The sequence below is a fragment of the Blennius ocellaris genome (genome assembly GCF_963422515.1).
Source record: "Blennius ocellaris genome assembly, chromosome: 22".
NCBI classification, from domain to species: Eukaryota; Metazoa; Chordata; class Actinopteri; order Blenniiformes; family Blenniidae; genus Blennius; species Blennius ocellaris.
Genome location: NC_137671.1, coordinates 9,946,138 through 9,965,307, shown reverse-complemented (window position 1 = coordinate 9,965,307; position 19,170 = coordinate 9,946,138). Strand labels below are relative to the sequence as shown.

Below are 19,170 nucleotides of genomic sequence, written 5' to 3'. Positions count from 1 at the left end.
TCATTTCAAACTGACAGGGTGGCATCTTTAATCAATGTATTGTTGACAGTATAGCAAGTTATGTTAGTTAAAATATCAGTTGTGTCGGGAGAGAATTTGGAACAACCAACATATACATACAAGTAAAACAACAACAACAACAGAGAGGAGGGGGGGAAAAAAAGTATTCACAAACACTTTTTCAGTCATTACACATGAGGCATTCACACAGGACTATACATACACACACACACAAAGAAGCTGAAAGCTCGACGATCACGAGAAACAGTCGCAGTTTTAGTCGAGCAGTTTTGGATTTTTCTTCTGTTGGTACAAAAAAAACGGTCGACCTGACAAAAATAATAAAGTCGGTATCATCTCGTGTGGTCCGAGCCCGGCCTCCTCTCCGCTTTTCAGTCAAACTACTTGTTCTTATGTACAAGTGAGGAAGGCAGTATGGCCGCGTTGTTTGTAAATAAGGATATCTATACTGCAATATTTCTGGCATCTTCAGTTTTTTTTTCTTTTCTCTCCTTTTGTCATACAAAACAATATTTCTCTGAGGTAAGAACCGAGACAAGTATCAAAATAGTAAAATCAAGGTTTTTACCAAAATGCAATCCCCCGTGACATGAGGAGGGGGGAGAGAGAAAAAAAAAAAGAAGGAGCGGAACTACGGTGTTGGTGAGAGGAATTGTGGTGCCGATCAGACGAGGGAAGGATGCCAAACACAGCAGCAGAAAGGGTTGCAACAAAAAACAAACATTATTACAATTTGATTGAACTTTTTGAGTTTGAGCGGGATGCGTGTATCTGATTTGAATTAGTCTCATTACACTCACAATAGATAATAATCTGATTTTTTTTTTTTTATGTGTGTGGAATCCTGGTAGGGGGGAAAAGGCTCGATGGGATGGAATCGCAGCCCGATTTCAGCCTGAATGATGACGCAGCGGACCGCCGACGCCCCCGGGATTCCTCTCCAGTGGATACAACTTTCACGCCCGACCGCTCAAGCCTTTCAAATTTCCATCGAAATATTTGCTCCCCTGCAGTTGTCACCGGCTCCCGGCCGCTCTCGAACGCCCTCCGGGCTCTGCACCAGGAGGATAGGACCTCACTCCGAAAACAGCCGACTCAGCAGTGAGATCCAATGGCGACTCTGAATGGGAAGACAATAAACTGCGAAAGGCGTTACGGGCGGGATCCCAGTCGAATGCAGAAAAGAGCGCCTGTAGTTGAAGTTTCTCTGCTTTGCTCGAGTTAAGGCAGTGACACTAAGGGCGATGTCCCCCCCCCCCCCCCCCCCCCCCACAAACAGCTTGTCGTTTTAAAACCAGTGTCACTTCTCTACGCAACAGAAAAAAACCAAAAACAAAGACAACACACACAATTGTATCACCACTCGCTTTCACAAATAAAAGGTTGGTAAAGTAAAAAGGAAGAGTGTTTTCTATTCCCCCGATCAACAAGCAGATTTGCATAAAGGAATACAACACAGTCCTTCAACGGAAGTAAAATGTCAACGCACGCACACACACACACACACACACACACACACACACACACACACACACACACACACACACACACACACTTCAGCCCGGCAGCCACACACAGCTTCTCATCTTTCATCAACACACATATAAATTTATCATCTTCATTCCAGTGAAGTCATTTACCTTTTTCTTTTTTGTTTGTTTTGTTTATAACACCATCTCTTGACTGGCTTTTTTTTTTTCCCCCCAGCATCACAAACGTCCCGATGCCACGTTATGGCGAGTAAATGATCACTTATTAATGTCAGAGGTGCACCAAGAGCATTCGAGTTGGCGGAAGAAGAGACGCTGGCGGAGAAATGACTTTTATTCCTTCATAACTGCTGCTTTTTTTAAATTTCAAAGTCGAGGCGAAATAACAACTGGCCAGTGTTCTTGGTGCACCGCTTCCTCGTTTACTTCCTTCACATTAACGACAAAGCTAAAGTAGATTCAGACATGTAGAGTTCATTGTTTTTTTTTCTGCTTTTTCCTTTTACTTCTCTCTAAACAGTTCTGTACAGGATAGACGGGGAACGGTGCAGCTTTAATGTCGTCTACATCTCCGATCGACAATCATTGAATTTTAATCGCCGTAAACCACACGCCGGACGCGTTCCGTCAACTTTACCGCCAATCTGAGGCGAGTCGAGTCATTCTCCACTCTGCTGGAGAACCGACTAACAGCTTTTTGGAAGAAAAGAAAAAATAAAGAGAGAGAGACAGAGGGAGAGAGAGAGAGAGAGAGGGAGGGAGGGAGAAGTCTAAGGGAACATTTCAGCGGTTCTCAGGCTTTGGGAGTGGGGTCAATTAGCAGTGCACACTACCTCCATTTTCTACAGTGATACTGGAGGCCAAAGAGGTGAGAGGTTGAAAGAAAAAGGTTTTTTCTTTTGGGGGGGGGCGGGGAGTGTTGGATAGCATGTGGGTGTCTGGCGGACTGCACTCAGTACAGCTCCTCAAGCTCACTCTCTTTCAGCTTAGCATTGTCTCTGACTTCGTCAAAAGTGTACGTCTTCACGATCTTCCCGTTCTGAAAGACGGTGTGCAGCAGGTCCTGTGGGGGGGGGGGGGGGGGGCACAGAGAGACGCTCGTCAGGCCGGGTGGATGATAAGAAGGGGGGGACAATTTGAAAAGAGATCGTTCCAACTCACCACGCCGTACTCCTCCAGGTCGCCTTTGCCCTCCTCCAGGGTCACGAAGTCTCCGCTCTGCGTCCGGTGAAGGGAGAGGCGACCTTTCTTCGACCTCTTGTTGGGGTCGGCCACCGGATCCTTGAAAACATTCACCTGAGCAAACCAAGAGACAAGATCATGTGTAAAAAAAAACACAGAATAAGACAAAGCGCTGAGAAGAAGAAAAAACAAATGTTGCCTATGATCATGTAAAATTTTTTTAAAATAAAATAAAAAGACAGAAAAACTATTGTGGATCTGCGACTGAGAATGTTGGCCATGATAAGTTTGTCATCAGAGCCAGAGGCTGGTCGGCGCATATACAGGTTATGTTGGCCTTACTTCCTGTTTCCAGCAGGTGGTGCTGTTCCGTCATATGGCTGCCAGCTCTGTGCACCAGTGTTTAAAGTCTGAGGCCGATTGGACCACGTTCAGGCGAGTTACACTGCACTTCCTGTTTCATAAAATGCCAAAAAGCACGGTATTGCTTTCAAGCGGCCGACTTTATGTTGATTTCGGTGCATTTCTGCCGAAATATCACATTTCTGATGCGTGTGCCAAGTTTGACAACTTTCCACAGCCTTGGTGCTCGGACTCTAATAAATAAAGACAGTCAGATGGAGGTGGTGTTGTCTTACCCCCAGTCCATTAGTCACCACATAACTGCACTTGAAGGAGCAGTTGAGCAGATCTCTGGTCAGTTTTTGCAGCAGAGCTCCTCCGGATCCAAACGCGATGTTCTCAATGGACCATTTGTGTTGCTTCATCCCCTCCACGATCTGTGGAGAGAAAAAAAAAAAAAACACCCACGGTTAACTTTGCCCAGAAGGCTTTCCCAAATATCCCCCGCAGGGCGTGCGTCTCCACCTCCTGCAGCGTGTTGATGTCCACTCCGTCTCCCTGGATGACTCGGATGTAAGGAGGAAGAACCTTGAAGCCTTTGGCGTTTTCTTCAGGCACAAACTTCTTCCCCAAGATCTCCAAAACCTGGCAGAGAAGAGCAGTTTAGAGGCTCGTTCAGACTTGCGATAAAAGAAAGGGCTATCTGGTCCTGTACCTTCAGAACCGTGTCCAGCGGGTTTCCAGAGTCCGGTCGAACGACCAGCGGCGCGTCTGGGCTGCGCGTCTCGATCAGCCCCCGCAGGTCTTCCCCCCAGATCTTCTCGCAGGCGTTGTAGATGTCGTAGCTGTCGCTGACGATGGATACCGGCACGTTGGGGAACTGTTTGATGATGTGCTCGAAGGCGTCTTTTTCATGGTCCTTCCCCCACGCCGTGATGGTGCTGCGGAGAGAATCCACACTGAGTGACGCTCGCTCGGTGCCGGTGGACTAGTTCGCTCGTGAGAACCTCCGAATGCGCAAGGCGAAAGGAGAGAAACGTTTATTCGAAGACAAAGGAAAGCAGAAGTGGAGAGTTGAAGGGGGTTAAAACCCTTAAATATTCGGAACCAAATAAGTTAACCAGGAACTGATAATGATGCGGTTCGTCCATAAGGGGGCAGTGTAATCCAGGTATTAGTGTTGGGACAGATTATGACCTCAGGATCTCTTCCAGCAAAAAAGTGCAGAAATGTCTGACATAATGGATTCGATGCACAGTTTGATTATCAGTAGTGGTGCAATGCTTTACATGCTATACATACATACTGTGATATTTATTACTTAAACGTAGCAGGGAGGCATGTGATAATTCCCAAACTCCCTCCCCGATCGCAGAACGATCTTCAGTGACATGAAAGCAGAGGATTTCTGCAGCAGACGGTTCGATTCCCAGAGAGCCAGCCAGGGATTAAAACCAAAAGGCCGAAGCACGAGACGGTCAAGATCCACAGCAGCAGTGTGGAACATTCAACAACCTCCGTCATGAAAACAAGGGTCATAAGAGTCGACGAGAGTTTGCTTCTTTTTTGGTGAGAGGATTGTGGGACATGGAGGTTTTAATGGAATAATAAAGTTTGATCAGCTGTGCTGGTCGTACCACTGCAATGCACAATCCCTCTTTTAAAACTGTTTTTATGATTAGATTAGAAGGAATTTTGATTTGGCTCATATTACTGGTCCCGTTTTGAGACATCAAACCGAGTTGTTGTGATCATGCCAAATCAAATTGGGATAAAAGGATTCAAATACACCTGAGTAACTACAGTTTTTCAATTATCTTCTTAAAGTGAATCATTGAATTTAATCTCATCAAATCCAGAGCGTGTGAAACCTTCATACATAAGCTACAAAACAAACCAACATCAGTTTTGAATGTTTGCACTGAAGCGAAAGCCGATGAGTCTGTTTGCAAAAGATACGTGTTGGTGTGTTTGTTCATAAGGGATGCACAGTCATTTAACATATACACACAAAAATCAAATCCAAAGTTTTGCTGATAGGAGCTCTGAAAGCGACACACCCTTTAACCCCCAAAAGTTAAAATCAAAGTGGAATTTTACTGTGACTCCTCTCTGTGAAGCAACAGCAAAACCCATTTTTTTATAGGAGGGGGCATTACATAACAGTTGCTATGACAACTCATGCCACACCATCCCGCAATGCACTGATGCATGGGAGAAGGGGGCTTTGGAGCAGCAGTAACTGCCCTGCTGGTGAGGAAGAGGCGACCGTGTGTGTGTGTGTGTGTGTGTGTGTGTGTGTGTGTGTGTGTGTGTGTGTGTGTGTGTGTGTGTGTGTGTGTGTGTGTAGGAATAATGGACCAGTGCCATAAAACCATAAAGCCATGTGACAAGCGGGTGCGTCAGGGCGGCAGCCAATCACAGCCCTCGTTGGCAAAATGGAACAGACGGAGCAGATGACGAGTGTGAGGATGACCAAGCGCCAACCGGGCCGGCAAATTGACACCAGCGTCGAGTGAATTATCACCGTGGTTGACAAATGTCCTCCGTCAACTCTTTGCTAAAGTGTGTGGCCGCTACCACCCGAGGCCGGGGTGGAGACTGAGAGAGCCGGGTACGAGCCGACTACGCCCTCACACCCCGATGTGAACCTGCAGTTTCGGGCTGGTAGCCAACAAGGAAGTCGAGCTGCGTCCTATAATGACTGAGGCGGGTGAACTGCTGCCACAGGGTACAGAGAGATTTACTATTAAATAATGACGATTCAAACACAGAAGTGCATTTATTCTCCAGCTCCAGTTTATCGAATTAAACTTCCCAGTCCAAATGCACAAATAAACAGAGGACGACAACACAAAAGCAAATAGATCATCTATTTATATTTGTTATGCGTCGTCACTTTTCTCTTATCGATGAATATGTGGCCATACTGAGCCATGCTTCTCATCCTACAAATGCATGTGCAGCACAACTAAAAACAGAAATATTCAACATCTGTCTTCTCTAAAGAAATCAGATGTTGAACTCCAACATACTCATGTTTCGTACAGAATGTATTTTTATAGGCATGTTTATAGGACAAAAATGTATATATAAGATTGATAGCTGTTATATTTTGAATGTGTGCATGTGTGTGTGTGTGTGTGTGTGTGTGTGTGTGTGTGTGTGTGTGTGTGTACCTGTGCTCTGCAGCAGGTACTGAGAAGCCTGGCACGGGGTCCTTGGTGCCGTAGAATTTCTTAATGACACCGATGCCGGCGACCGTGTCCGTGCCCTTGAAGTTGACCAGATGTGCAGAAGCTCCGATTCCCGCAGTCTGTCAATATGAAGGTTGGTGGGTGGGGATATGGATTACTCAAAATGACACAAAACCCTGTTGCATTTCTGCAAATACACTGAAGCACGTGTTCAGAATGCATCCTTAGCCTTTGCTCTACTTTCACGCAATCCAAACGCTCAAGATTGTAACCTTGAGTTGGGAATACTTTGTAAGGAAGCTTGCAGTTTGTTTCCATATGGATTTGATGGCCTTGTCCGCAAGCAGAAACATTCAGATTCCTCGTGTGTCGGATAAAGCTGCTTCATACCTCTTGTGAAGACACGCCCCTGTAGCCGAAGTCGTGAAGTTTATACTCCAGTCGCTCCAAATTCCCAGAAGTCTCCAACAGGTACTTGGCCAGGATCTTCTTCTGCTCCCTGGAGTTTGTGGCCACAGTGATGGGGTACCAGATCTGCACCAGGATCGTCTGACAAAGTGGAAATTGGAACATCTGTTACTTTTTCTCGGTGTCAGAATGTTTAACAATATCGAATGAGTCGATGGTGTCTTTTGTTTTCATGCGTAAACAAGAGGAGACGAGACTGCGACGCGAGTGTTTTTCTCCACAGTCCAGACCAGCCAACGTCTGGGTCCGTCCACTCCTGCTTTTGTAGCATTGAACCGGTACAAAAAGCCCAAAGCTGACCGGCTCAGAAGGATCAAAGCTGGCAGCTCGCTCGCACCGAAACCAACTCTGGGAAAAGTACACGCCTTGTTGCTTCGTGTCAACTCCGGACCCAAAACAACAGCACGTGTCTGTAATCATTGCCACGATACCGATCTATCATGTGAAGGTTTCATTTCAATAAAAAAAATCGTTTTTTTTTTTAAATGGTTACAGTAAGCATTCAATTCATTACATCATATCACACACATCGAATCTCAATGACGGCACAAGCATTTAAATTCCTCGAAAGAGAAATCAATCCAACACGCCGCAAACGTTATGTAAGCGCATTCACCATATGAAGCTGTGCGTGTAGAAAACATCAAGAGTGACGGCCGACCATTATGCAGCGTGCCAGACCTCATTAGCGGCGGATAAAGACCGCGAGCGGGACAGGAATTCCAGACATCGGGATGTGAAGCCGTGTGTCCTCTCCCTTACAGCCATTGAGAAGATAAATGTGACCTTGGTTTGCTTCATCACTCAAACTTCCCCCGTTGACACGATGCCGTGTGTTTTCAACCTCACGTGCCTCATCGGACTCGTACAAACCATAATGTGGAGAGAGAGAGAGAGAGCGAGAGACCTAACCACTGTCTTATCTCCATGTTGACCTTTACATCATCAATCTATGTAACATTTAGCTTGATATTTATAACAAGTATGAATAGAGCTTAAGGCATTTAAAGGTCTTACTTTTCCGAGGCGTGTTTACTTCAACTAATAGAGTCGATTCTTTTTGTTTTCTCCAGTTTAATGGAGTCACTAAAATCCATTTTAAGAATCAGGAAGGACTGTGGTGGCATCATTTATTTTTTACACTGCAATTTGTCTAACGTCCTTCCGGATAACATTGGGCATCGGTGTGGTAGAAACAGCACACACGCGCACACACACACACACACACACACACACACACACACACACACACACACACACACACTGACACACGCACACACACGGCTTCTCAGTCAATATCAGGACAAAATGGAGGGAGATAAGGACAAACAAGGTGAGTGAGAATGAGGTAAAGGTCTGGAAACCTAAATAAACAGAGTAAATGCTGCAAGAGGGCTGACAAAAAAAGAAAAAACAAATCAGAATTTTTTTTTTTTTTTTTTAAAGGGCACACAGGAACGAGAGGAATGGAGTTTGACCTAATGACGCAGCTCAAGGACACCGGGCTGAACGCGATGGCTAATATTACATCAGCCATGAAGAATGACCCTGTGTGTGTATTTATACCGGCCGGAGAAGCGTGTATGTGTGTATCCAAATTTATCGGCACGGGGTGCGAGCATGCGGTTGTTTCGGGGGAACCGTCGCACCCGCTGAACCTCCCTCCGACCTGCCGCCTTTCTCAGACCGTCCCCTACAGAATGGTGGCGGCTCGCCGCTTTGCACACGTAAAAGCATGCCGTCGTGCACTAAACCTGCGTGATTAATCCCGTGAGCTCAGCCAAAACGTGGCACGAATGAGAGGCGCCGTCACGCCGAAAGACGACGCAAGCAAAGGTTAGAGACGGCTTTGAGGGAAAAGGAGGCACAGAGAGAGGAGAGATTGCTCCTGGTAAATTAATTCTGTTCTGCCGAGTCACTGCGGAGAGCCTCTTCATGGAGCGTTAAGATCCTCAGATGAGTAGAAGTGCGGTACTTAGACCGCCATAATCAAATTGCTCAAATCTCCCCAATCAGGCTGCCGAGTCTCGAATGCGAAACGCATTTGACTACATTTGTGTGGTGATTGTGCAGCGCATCAGCAGAAATAAGATTATAATGCAAAGTGAGGGCACATGCTATGCACACAACAACGTGACATTAAAAAGTTGGATTTCTCAGCTAATTTGAAAGTAATTAAATGTTGTGTTTCCCTGAAATTATGAATATTAAAATAGAAAATAGTGCGAAAACAATCTAAAATGCATAGGAGTTTGATTGTTTAAATTTTTTTGTTAAAAATTAAGTCATCTAATGTATTACTTTTTTTTTTTTTAGAACCGCTGAGGTTGACAGGTCTGGATACGGAGGCCTGCAATTGTTACATGTTGCACGATAAGTGTTTGAAACTCCATTCATTTTTTCTGAAATGCTCAATAATTCTCATCAAGCAGCTGATGTTTAAAAACCGTCTGTGTATTTTTGTCGTGTTTATAGTTGACTAGCCTTTTTTTCTCATGAAATTCAGTCAAATAAGCGACTCATGGTTTTTTTTGGTGGTGCTAAGGCTCAGAGCCAGTCAAAATTCTACTTTTTGAAAACGGCTCCCAAGGTGGAACTTATCAAAAACAGCACCCACTAGTGATCCAACATGAAAACGACAACATTTTCAGCATTTCTGTGTAAACGGACATCACTTCCACAACGTTGCTGTGTAAACGCTGAACTTTTCTGGAACAGAGATGATGCGAAATGTTGTCGCGCAAACTGGGCCTAAAGCAGTCGTTGTCATCGAGAGCCACCTAGTGGTCTCGGATGGTATGTCCCGGAATACTTTCATATCAAGCCACTTCTTCATATAATAAGTGTCACTATCAGCTGTTACAGCTACAGAATAGCACCTTCATAAAGGCAGGCAATGAAGATTCAGTAGCTTGATAAACTATTAACTCTGAGATGAGATTCTTAATCAAATGATTTAGTCAATTAAAAAAACAAAAACGCTCTGCTCTTCAGCCAAATAGTGTGAATCACTTTGCTGCAGTTACAGAAGCTGCGGTGAAGCAGTAAAACCATGACGGCTCTGCAATTCTGTGAGATTTAAAACAAGCGAGGCATCGTCGGGACTGCTGCCAGCCTAAATACTTTATGGCGTTTATAAAACTATCAACTCTCTGTTGTCATGAATAGGGCCTATAATTTACTCGTTTAGTTTGTTATTCAATCAATAGTCAAGTTAAGTTAACTATTAAATCTTGACGATGTGCTTTTAGTAGCGAGATGAAGAGGACATCAAAGTTTTAACAGCTATATGAGGATATAGGTGACAAATTTACTGTGGCTTTTAATCTGATGAAGCTCATCAAGAGCTGAGGTTGTACCGGGAGACTCCACTCATTTAGTCAGCAGAATCAAGAGGTTGGAGACACATTTTAAAGAGAAAATGACACAGAAAGGAAGGAACTTCCATCCCCGATGGACTCCCACTGGATAACGGTCCCATTATCCACTGTGAGGGCGAACAAAACAAACATACCTCCACCCAGTTGGTGAGCCAATAGCATTCCGGGTCCGTGCTCTCCACTGTGAACAAAACATTGCCCCGGGGGATGACGCTCCCCTCCGGCACGGCCTTGATTTCAATGGGCAGGTGTCCATTGTATTTCTGTCAACGCAAAGACACGCAGAGAAAAGTTCAAACTCGATCTCGTCTCAATTGTATACAGGCTTGTAATCGGGAGCATTTCTATTGACGCGACTCGAGAAATGTGAGGAAAATGACTCGAGACGGGCTGCAAACGTGGCATTGTACCCGGTGTGGAAAATATTGCTTTAACTCCATGATCAAAAGCGTGCGGAAGAGAAAAATGAGAACAAAAACCCTGACAGGCTGCCAGATTGAGAGCTGATTGAGCAATGTGAGTGAGAGACGATGGGGCGTAAACAAGGGTTTATTAACGCTTCGCCACACTCGAGAAAGTGCTTGGTCAGTCCGGGGAGACATGCTCTCTCCAAGGTGCTGAAACTGTACCTCTCAATTACAGGAAATTATGTCCGCACACCTTTTGGGAGGTATAAAATAAATGAGATTCACTTCTCGGTCGGACTTGTAGCAGAAGCTTTAGAAGAGCTATTTCAATGTGCAGGCTTTTAAAACAAATCCAGGAGTGTAATATTTTCAACAGATTTCAGCTGGATTGGATGGCTGTATGAATTTGTGCCATCAAATTCCTTTGTTTTTTTCTTTTTTAAAGATCCAGAGTAAATCTGAAAGTCAGGATTACAAGTGCATAACTGAGACGCTATTTGATAAAAAAAAAAAAAAAAAGAGACGTCGCCCTCATACTGTTCCATGTGCAAATATCAGCGCGTACTGGCACCTGTGTACATGTACACCCACGTAGCCTTGTTCTATTCCCCAAATAAGTGTACAAAAGTAATTGGTATAAATCGAAAGTAGTGTCACGGCAAGTTTTTTTGAGACAAGCGACACTAAAAACTGAAAATATCATTGCATAGTTATAAATAATCTAGAAATACATGCATGTGCGCACATACATAAAATGGTATTCATGAAATATACACACCCTCACATAGAGATATATGTGTACATAGTCAACAGACTGCATTTTAATAAACTGTTTGAATTGGAGGTAATAAAGGAAACATGAAAACATTCGAATGTTTAGTTAGAATGGACGTAAAAACTTAAACGACGTAATGATACAACACAATAAGATGTAAAGAAATAAACAAAAACGGGAGCTTTTAATTTGACATTCCCTTACATCCAAAATGTAATTCCAGCCCTTCTCGTTGAAAACGTCATCCTGGAAGTGTTCTCTGTAGACCTCCTTCGCCTCCTGGATCTTCTCTGGAGTCACTACCTTTCCTGGAGGCGAAAGGAAAAAAAAAAAAGTCGAAGAGAGAATGAGCTGGAAAGTGGGGAAGCTGCATTTCCCTTTCCGCTTATCTAATTAAAGTCGACGTTTCCTGTGCAACGCCGACAAGCCGTCTTTGTTCACAAAACACGCACGTGACTGTAATTACATTCTTGAGTCATTTCAAGTTCGACAAGCTTCAAGACCGACGGGGAAACTGTGAATGCTTCAGGAGGCTCTCGTGAACATTCTGGGAATTCACTTCTTTAGTTCCTGCAGAGGGCTCTACGAAGAGATCGACACAATTTGAAACCTCAAAAAGACGACGCTTCTGCCTCGCTTCCTAAAAGCATTCAGGGGGGGAAAAAAAGCACGTGACAAAGTTGATACATACTGTGCACCATGTTGTTTGAAAGACAAAGATAAGGTTCCTATTCGTGGTTTCGAGTTGGGATCTGCTTTCACTTTGCACCTCGACTCTTTCACTTTTAGCGTGCTAAGATGGAGGATGGAGGATGCATCCCTAATAGCCGGCCTGATCGCTGAGCTGCGGGCGACGTCGGGTGCAGACAGCTGGCCTTTCTCCCCTCAGACAGTTGAAGAGCAGCTGTGCTTTTGTCTCCTCCGTCTCTCTGTTCTCTCGCTCTCTCACCCCCCCCCCCTCTTCCCCTCCACACCTCTGCTGCCACACCATGAAATCCTCTTAAGACACAGGAGGGAGACGCATTCTTTCTCTGTCACGATCGCTTCAGGATCACACTCAGTCACACATCAACCTACACCGATTCCAGTAAACTATTGCGTGCGTTACATGTTTATTTTCTTCCTGGATCGGCTTTATTTTACACTGTATGCCCCCCCCCCCCCCCCCCTTTTTTTTTTATTGAAACCCGTAGTGAATAAGTTGAAGAACTGCTGCTGCAGGCCTGTATTGTCGGCACCTGCTCTGCTGAAGTGTCCTTGAGCAACTACGTGAATTTGAATAACTTCTGGCATGCTGCTCTGCAGCTGACCCTCAATTTTGACCTTGCCCTTGGGGAAAAAACATAAAAAAAATTTTTTTTTGAAAAAGATCAAACGACGCAATGTTCACTCAGCAGCCGGTAAAGAAACACAACAAGCTCAAGTTTCAAGTTTTGACTAATTAGCTGAACTTTTTAAAATCAACCTTTTCTTCATAAAGAATAACTGAGATCCAAGTAAGAGACAATAGTTTTGCACATTAATATGAGAATCCGGTCTCTGTAAAGCCTTGGAAAGGAAAAATGTTATAAAAGGAGGAGTGTTGTTTTCCATTCTCACAATGCACAAAGTTGATTATAGTAATTCACAGTAAATAAATGAGGAGTTATGTAATCTAAACACCATAATGATACCCTTATTTGCTTTATATATTCAGGTGGAACCACGTAGATTCACAGAATTAAGCAGTTTGTTCATCTTTACAGAATCGGTTCAAATGAGTCCAAAGCTTACCTTTAAGGTATTTGTTGAGGATGTACTGCAGGCCGTAAAAGACGGTCTTGTCATATTTGACTTTTCTTCTTTTGGTGGAATCTGTCCTCGTCTCACGGCACTCGAAGTACGAGTACACTTTACTCGTGTTGGGGGGATACTGCTTATAGTGCGTTACCTGCGGGAGAAAGAGCAAGAGAAGGATGAGCATGCAAGGCTTATAAATCCTCCGGATCTTTGGATGTCCTTGAAATCCAAAATAATGCAATAAGAATCATGCCGGAACAGTTGTTCTGATTTCTCATTTATCAAGAGCATCTACATTTTTCTCCTACAGATATTACTGTCTCTGTGGAAGTAGTACAATGGTATCTACAGCACATAGTACAGAGCCAGTCAAGGTCACGCCACAAACTTTGAGACACGCTGCCACCGTCGCCATTTAAAAAAAAATCTGCAATTACTGCAAACATTTCTCATCAGTCAATCATGCTATTGTGGGAAACCAAATACTCCAGAGCTGAAATGTCACAATCAGGGTGAGACGTGTCGGTCGATTTCCCCACAGACACGTCCGCCATTGTTCCGCCACATCTGCTATTATCAAGAAAATACCGGTTTGCGCGCCGCCCGTACTGCTAATCTACTACAAACTGACTAACCGGATGACAGAAACACTGACCTTTAATATCAGCAGAGCGCGATCGAGTCGAGTCTACGGCTCGGGGCATGCCCTCGCAAGTTCCAGGGATAAACCGCTGATCCTAGGCATTTACTTTTTATATGCGCTCACAGAAAAGAAAAAAAAAACAGGCGCTATGGTGTCAGCTGAGGCCGTCAATTAGATCATGAATGAGTTCATGGAAGGATTCACACATAATGCACTGAGGGCATTTGAGGATTTGCTCCTGGTCACAGTCGCTTAGCCCTCATTCACAGAATCAGAAGGCTGAAGTAGTGAAATATTCAGTTACCTCCAACACGTCTTCAAAGTTCGTGTTTTGTTTATAAGGTATTGTCTCTGGACAATGACTTGGAACATTACAACAGTTCGCAGGATGCTTGAATATCATGAGAGCATTTACAGCCCAGTAACTACCATTAAACCAAAACTCCCCAAGGACAGACAGACACTCCCTCCGTTTCTGGTTAGATACCTGAAACAGGGAACAAAAGCACCACAAAGCAAACAACTGAATACCCCAGCCGCGGCCTTGGAAACTATTCAGTGTCATAAACGTGGTTACTACATGAAGGACTCTGCTTTGACATCCTTCATGCTTTTGCTTGCTATTCATTTCCTTGACAGAATCATCAAGTCGGAATACTTTCACAGTTACACCAAGAGGCGTTTATTCTTAAGACACTATTTGCTTCTCACTACCGGCTACTGACACCATCAGGGTGATATTCAATTGTGGGGATGATTCAGTTTGGAATAAAATCAAAGCATAAGGAAACCGAGACAGTTTCTCAGGTTTGCCTACAACAGCGCCGATAAGCGTCCGGCTTTGATCAGATAGGGTCAGTTTGACAAAAGCTTGAAAAAAAAAAGGAAAAGATCAAATCCTTTCCTGTGGGATGAAAAAAAAAATCTCTGTTTAAATATAAATAAGACAATTCTCATGGATGATTGCTTAATGTGGGTCACAGAACGGTCCTTCATCCAACCACCTGTGTAAAAACAACCCGTACAAGCAGGGAACAAACCAGCAGGAGGAATAAATGTCAACGAACTACTCAGTTTCTTTGACCCCGGTTTGTGTCCCTTCCTCTGAGCTTTCGAGGACTCAAAATAGAGTCAAGATACTCAACATGACACTGGGCTTAACCACGTGTTTACAGATTCATTGGCACACATGCCGATGTATACACATAAAACACTGTTTTTAAAAAGAAAACGACACGGGCACGCCAGCCGAAACGCCATGATACGGCCCAAGAACAAAAGGATTGACTCATTTCTAACACGGTATTTGCATCACTGGCTTTTCAACTCATAATATTAATAACATAAATCAAAGGAAATCTGCTGTGTCACGTTTCAGTGGGTGAAATCCCTTCAAACATTTACCCTAGCAACCACTTCGTCACAAAAGCAAACAAGACCTGCAATCAAAGCGACATAAATCAATGTTTTGTACATGAGCGGTGACTTCAGTAAACATAATCTGAAAGAAGCACCACCAGTATTAAGAACGTCCCTTAGACTCCTTGGTGACGTTCAGGCAAATCATTAGTTATTAGATGATTTGTGGGCTTTTAGGCCTGATTGTCGTCTTGTAGCATCTAATCTAGCACAGTCTGAAATTATCCACTCAGAAGGAAGACAGAGTTCAAGCAAGGCCTTTATCAGTTTGACACATGGCCGGCTGTTGAAAGAAGCAGGATGAGTCTCTTTTGTCCTTTATGTTTAAACATTAAAATATGGAGGGAGTCATATTGTGGGGTCAGGATGAGGCGCTGTCCCCACGCAGCCAACATGCTTTGCTTGCTTCCTCTCGCACAACATGGTACATTTTTTTCCCAGATACTTTATACATTATAAGATGTAGACAGCAGCTTGGAATGCGGAGTGATAAAAAGAAGGAGTCGCCTTGTGCTTGTTAGATACTTTTATCTCAAGGTTGCAGGTTTGATCTTGATCTCTCTTGAGCAAGACACAGGATGCTGAAGCAGTGGAAAAGTGCTTTAAAAGTGAAATTCATTCACCATTTTATTAACCCGACCTGAATGCCTGTTGTCTCGGCAGTTCAAACCAATCCAACATGGCAGCTCGGTCACAAACTTTGCCTTTTATTCTCAGCAAAAAGTATTTCTGAAAACAACTGAGGCAAGATAAAAGCTGTGCAGTTGCTGAATCTGTCCTCGTTTTATGTTCCACGTCATAGCTTAGATGTCTTACGACGGTTCCGCGATGCGTCAAGGCTTCCGCATCCTGAGCTTTATTTGTGTAAAGTTGGCAGGCGTACCGATGCAGCTGTCGACTCTGGATTATATCGGTATTTGCGTCGTTAATCGGCAAAATTTTGTTTTTAAATTATCGGCATATCAGCAAATATCCAATATCATGCATCCCCCGTAAGAATTATGATCAGAAACCCACAGATGTGTCCCATTGTGACCTTCTCCTAAAGCCCCCTGGTGACCCCAGAGGGGAGGATCAGACTCGTGCGCGCACAAACATGCACGTCTGTGTGTGTGTGTGTGCGTGCATGTGTGTGTGTGTGTACAAACAGTGGCTGGCCTTGGCTTACGGGCCGCACATCTCTTTTCAGTTCAAACACAAAGGCAATCAGGTGCGGTTTGTTTTTGATGTGCTGGAAACAAAGTAATGACTCTGCTTCTGCCTGAGCTGCAGGATCATCAAGCATTTTGTGGCCATTTGGCCCTTTTCTCATTGCGATGTTAGTACATAGTCATACACAGACTTTAATACACGCCCAAACACACATGAAAGACATTCTGACTTTTGTTAATTCTCGATGAGTGTAAAACCTCAAGTAGTTTTCAATGACTGTTAACCTTCATATTCATAGTATAGAGTGTGAAAGGCAGGTACTTTGTGTTAAAAAGTCAATCCACTTCAGCATTCCTTGCAATTTCACCTCTATGTAACCTTATTACAGAGGAGAATAATAGATCCAACAATGAAGAGGAAGTCAAATTAGCAACCATAAATAAACAGTGTGCTTACTCAACTTAACAATTGATATCGCAAAAGTCTGGAACATGTGAAATGACTGCAAACAAAATTGTGTCTCGAGTAACTTTCTTTACTATTAAAACCTTTCAAATATGAATATCCCCTCATGATTTTTGGTGTGAAACTCACAGTACACCCTGCTGGGTGTTTATTAATAAAAAATAAAACTGCATGTGTACAGTCAGTGAGGCACATTCGGTTTTCATTTTGAGCTCAAAGCTTTCCTGTAATGGACGGCACAGACTTGATTCCAAGAAGACAAATTGAAAGAAAAAGGAAATCGTTTGGAGAAACAGAAAGCAAAAGTGTAACTGAGTCATATTAAATTACTCTCTGTGTATAAATAAAAGTCCTACTGGTTATGCAACTCGATCACAAATTATGAATGATCAAATTACCTGAGTCACTGTCAAGATATCTTAAAATACCTTCATTTTCACTTTTAAGCTCAGGATAGTTCTGAATGGCTGATTCATGATGAATTAAATGCAACACGTGTTCCTCCAGTGGGTTACAAGAAATCTTGTATGAGCCTCACATCTGTGAATCCATGTAAAAAGCATAGTTTTAAAATATAAATGATGCTTTTTTTAATGTTAGATGTCGGCAATAAGTCACTGTGGTCAACTTCAGTTCAGCTATTTTGGAAAATCTAGCAGTTGTGGATATATATATATATATTTTTTTTTTAATCACCAGGAGCTCCAGCTTCTGTTATGTTCACTACTTGGTAGCCATAATGACAACCTGACACTTATACATGAGAGGAATGACACTGCAACTTATTTGAACGGGTTTTGACTTAAAATAATACATCCCAGGCCTTTAAATGAAAGAATTTCCCTGGGAGATTAATAAAATATTTCTAATCGGATGCATTCTTTCAACAGATCACCTTTCTGAATGATTCTATTTTGTGTAAGATTGAGCTCTTGTTTGAATGGACGAATTACAAACGCAGCTCTTTATGAGTCCCTACACCTGACATGTGACTTACAATTAATAATATCCATTGCTTCTAGTCTGTGTTTTCACAGTCGGGTTCTTCTAAAAGCTTCTGTTTGCCTTTGTGTCCCATCACTGAAAGCTGTCACATGACCCTCTGTCCCAGCAGCCACTTGATCCACGCAATAAAACATATTTAATGACAGTATACAGTGTTATTCACCAGCCGGCTGTTAAACCTGATTGTATATTAACGTGCACCACACCGTTTAACTACTTAAAGGCCCATTGTGTCAATCCAGAGCTATAACGTAAAGATCAGCCTCTTGATGAGTTTCGCTTTTGATTCCTGAGAGAGCACGCATTTCCTCTGCTAGCTCTGTTAGCATCTTCCAGGCTAACCCCCCCACCCCCCCGCTGCTTGGTGCTCCAGTAGCCGGCTCCGAGGTGCTCTTCACCGGGCTCTCCACCCAACGCGGGCGCGCTGCCGGCTAATATTAGCCTTTATTTTCTATATATAAATGAATCCTGTCCGTGTCCGAGCAGCAATGCCCGGTGTGCTAGCGAGCTAATGCTGCTAGCAGGACTCTGTGTCGGGCTGAGCCTGCGAAGACAAGACCGGGCTCCTCGTGAGCAGCGGTACCGCGAGGTCCCGTCTTCCCAGGAGGGATGCTCGTCTTTCTGCCTGCTGCCCAGCCTCTCCTCCTCATCCTCCTCCACCCCCTCCTCCTCCGGCCTGGACCGAGGAGCGACCGGCCACACAGAGCACTGTGGTGGCCTTGGGAATGATGATGAAACCACCTTGACTTTATCAATTTTCATTCCTCCACCCAGCACCTCCCCCCTCCCCCCTCCCCCTCACACCTACCAACCACTGCGGGGACACCAACCTTGTAGGAATCGGTCGCCAGCATAATGTTGAAGCCGGCGTCTCTGTGCTCCATCTTTTCCCCCCTCGGTAGTGAGTCAGTCGCAGCTGTCAGTGTGTTGTGTTGCGCGCCGCGCTGCTGCCTGCCGGAGTCTCCAGCCTGCTGGTGGCGGAGTTGAAGGGGGAAGGACGACCGGGGAGAACCGGGCGGGGAGGAGGCGGGGCCCGGTCGACGTCATCCAACAGTCGACTGTCTTCGGCTACGTTCGTATTCACTCGGCCAGGTTTGGACCGCCAGCCAATCAGGTGAGCCGGTGGAAAGGCGCCGCGCGTGGCGACGTCATTCTACGCTGATGCGGGCTGATAGATAGATAGATAGATAGATAGATAAATAAATAAATAAAGAGACAGAAAATAATGCAGCAATATAAAATCTACCATTTCTTCATTTTACAGGTAACCCATTGGTAAATCATCTTAATTACAGTTTGGTTTAAAAGTGCAAACAAGGAAAACGGACAACTCAAACACATGTGATGTAAACATAGCGACCATGAAAGAGACATTCTACTTTGGGAGCCGGTATAAAAACTTTACAGATGCAATGGATCCGCAAACTGGTGCTGTGTATACGGAA

At 44.1% G+C, this 19,170-nt stretch overlaps 1 protein-coding gene across 1 annotated transcript; it reads right to left on the bottom strand.

The window, feature by feature from the left end:
* nampt1 (nicotinamide phosphoribosyltransferase 1) lies at window positions 1–18,691 on the bottom strand. The gene is made up of 11 exons (XM_080518078.1): window positions 18,556–18,691; window positions 13,036–13,192; window positions 11,467–11,570; window positions 10,215–10,343; window positions 6,623–6,781; window positions 6,215–6,351; window positions 3,751–3,976; window positions 3,561–3,680; window positions 3,332–3,472; window positions 2,673–2,807; window positions 1–2,574 (listed from the first exon to the last, which is right to left on the bottom strand). The coding sequence occupies exons 1-11, from the start codon at window positions 18,607–18,609 to the stop codon at window positions 2,464–2,466; spliced, it is 1,473 nt and encodes a 490-aa protein (XP_080374204.1). The 5' UTR covers window positions 18,610–18,691; the 3' UTR covers window positions 1–2,463.
* Between the last annotated feature and the right edge of the window lie 479 nt (window positions 18,692–19,170).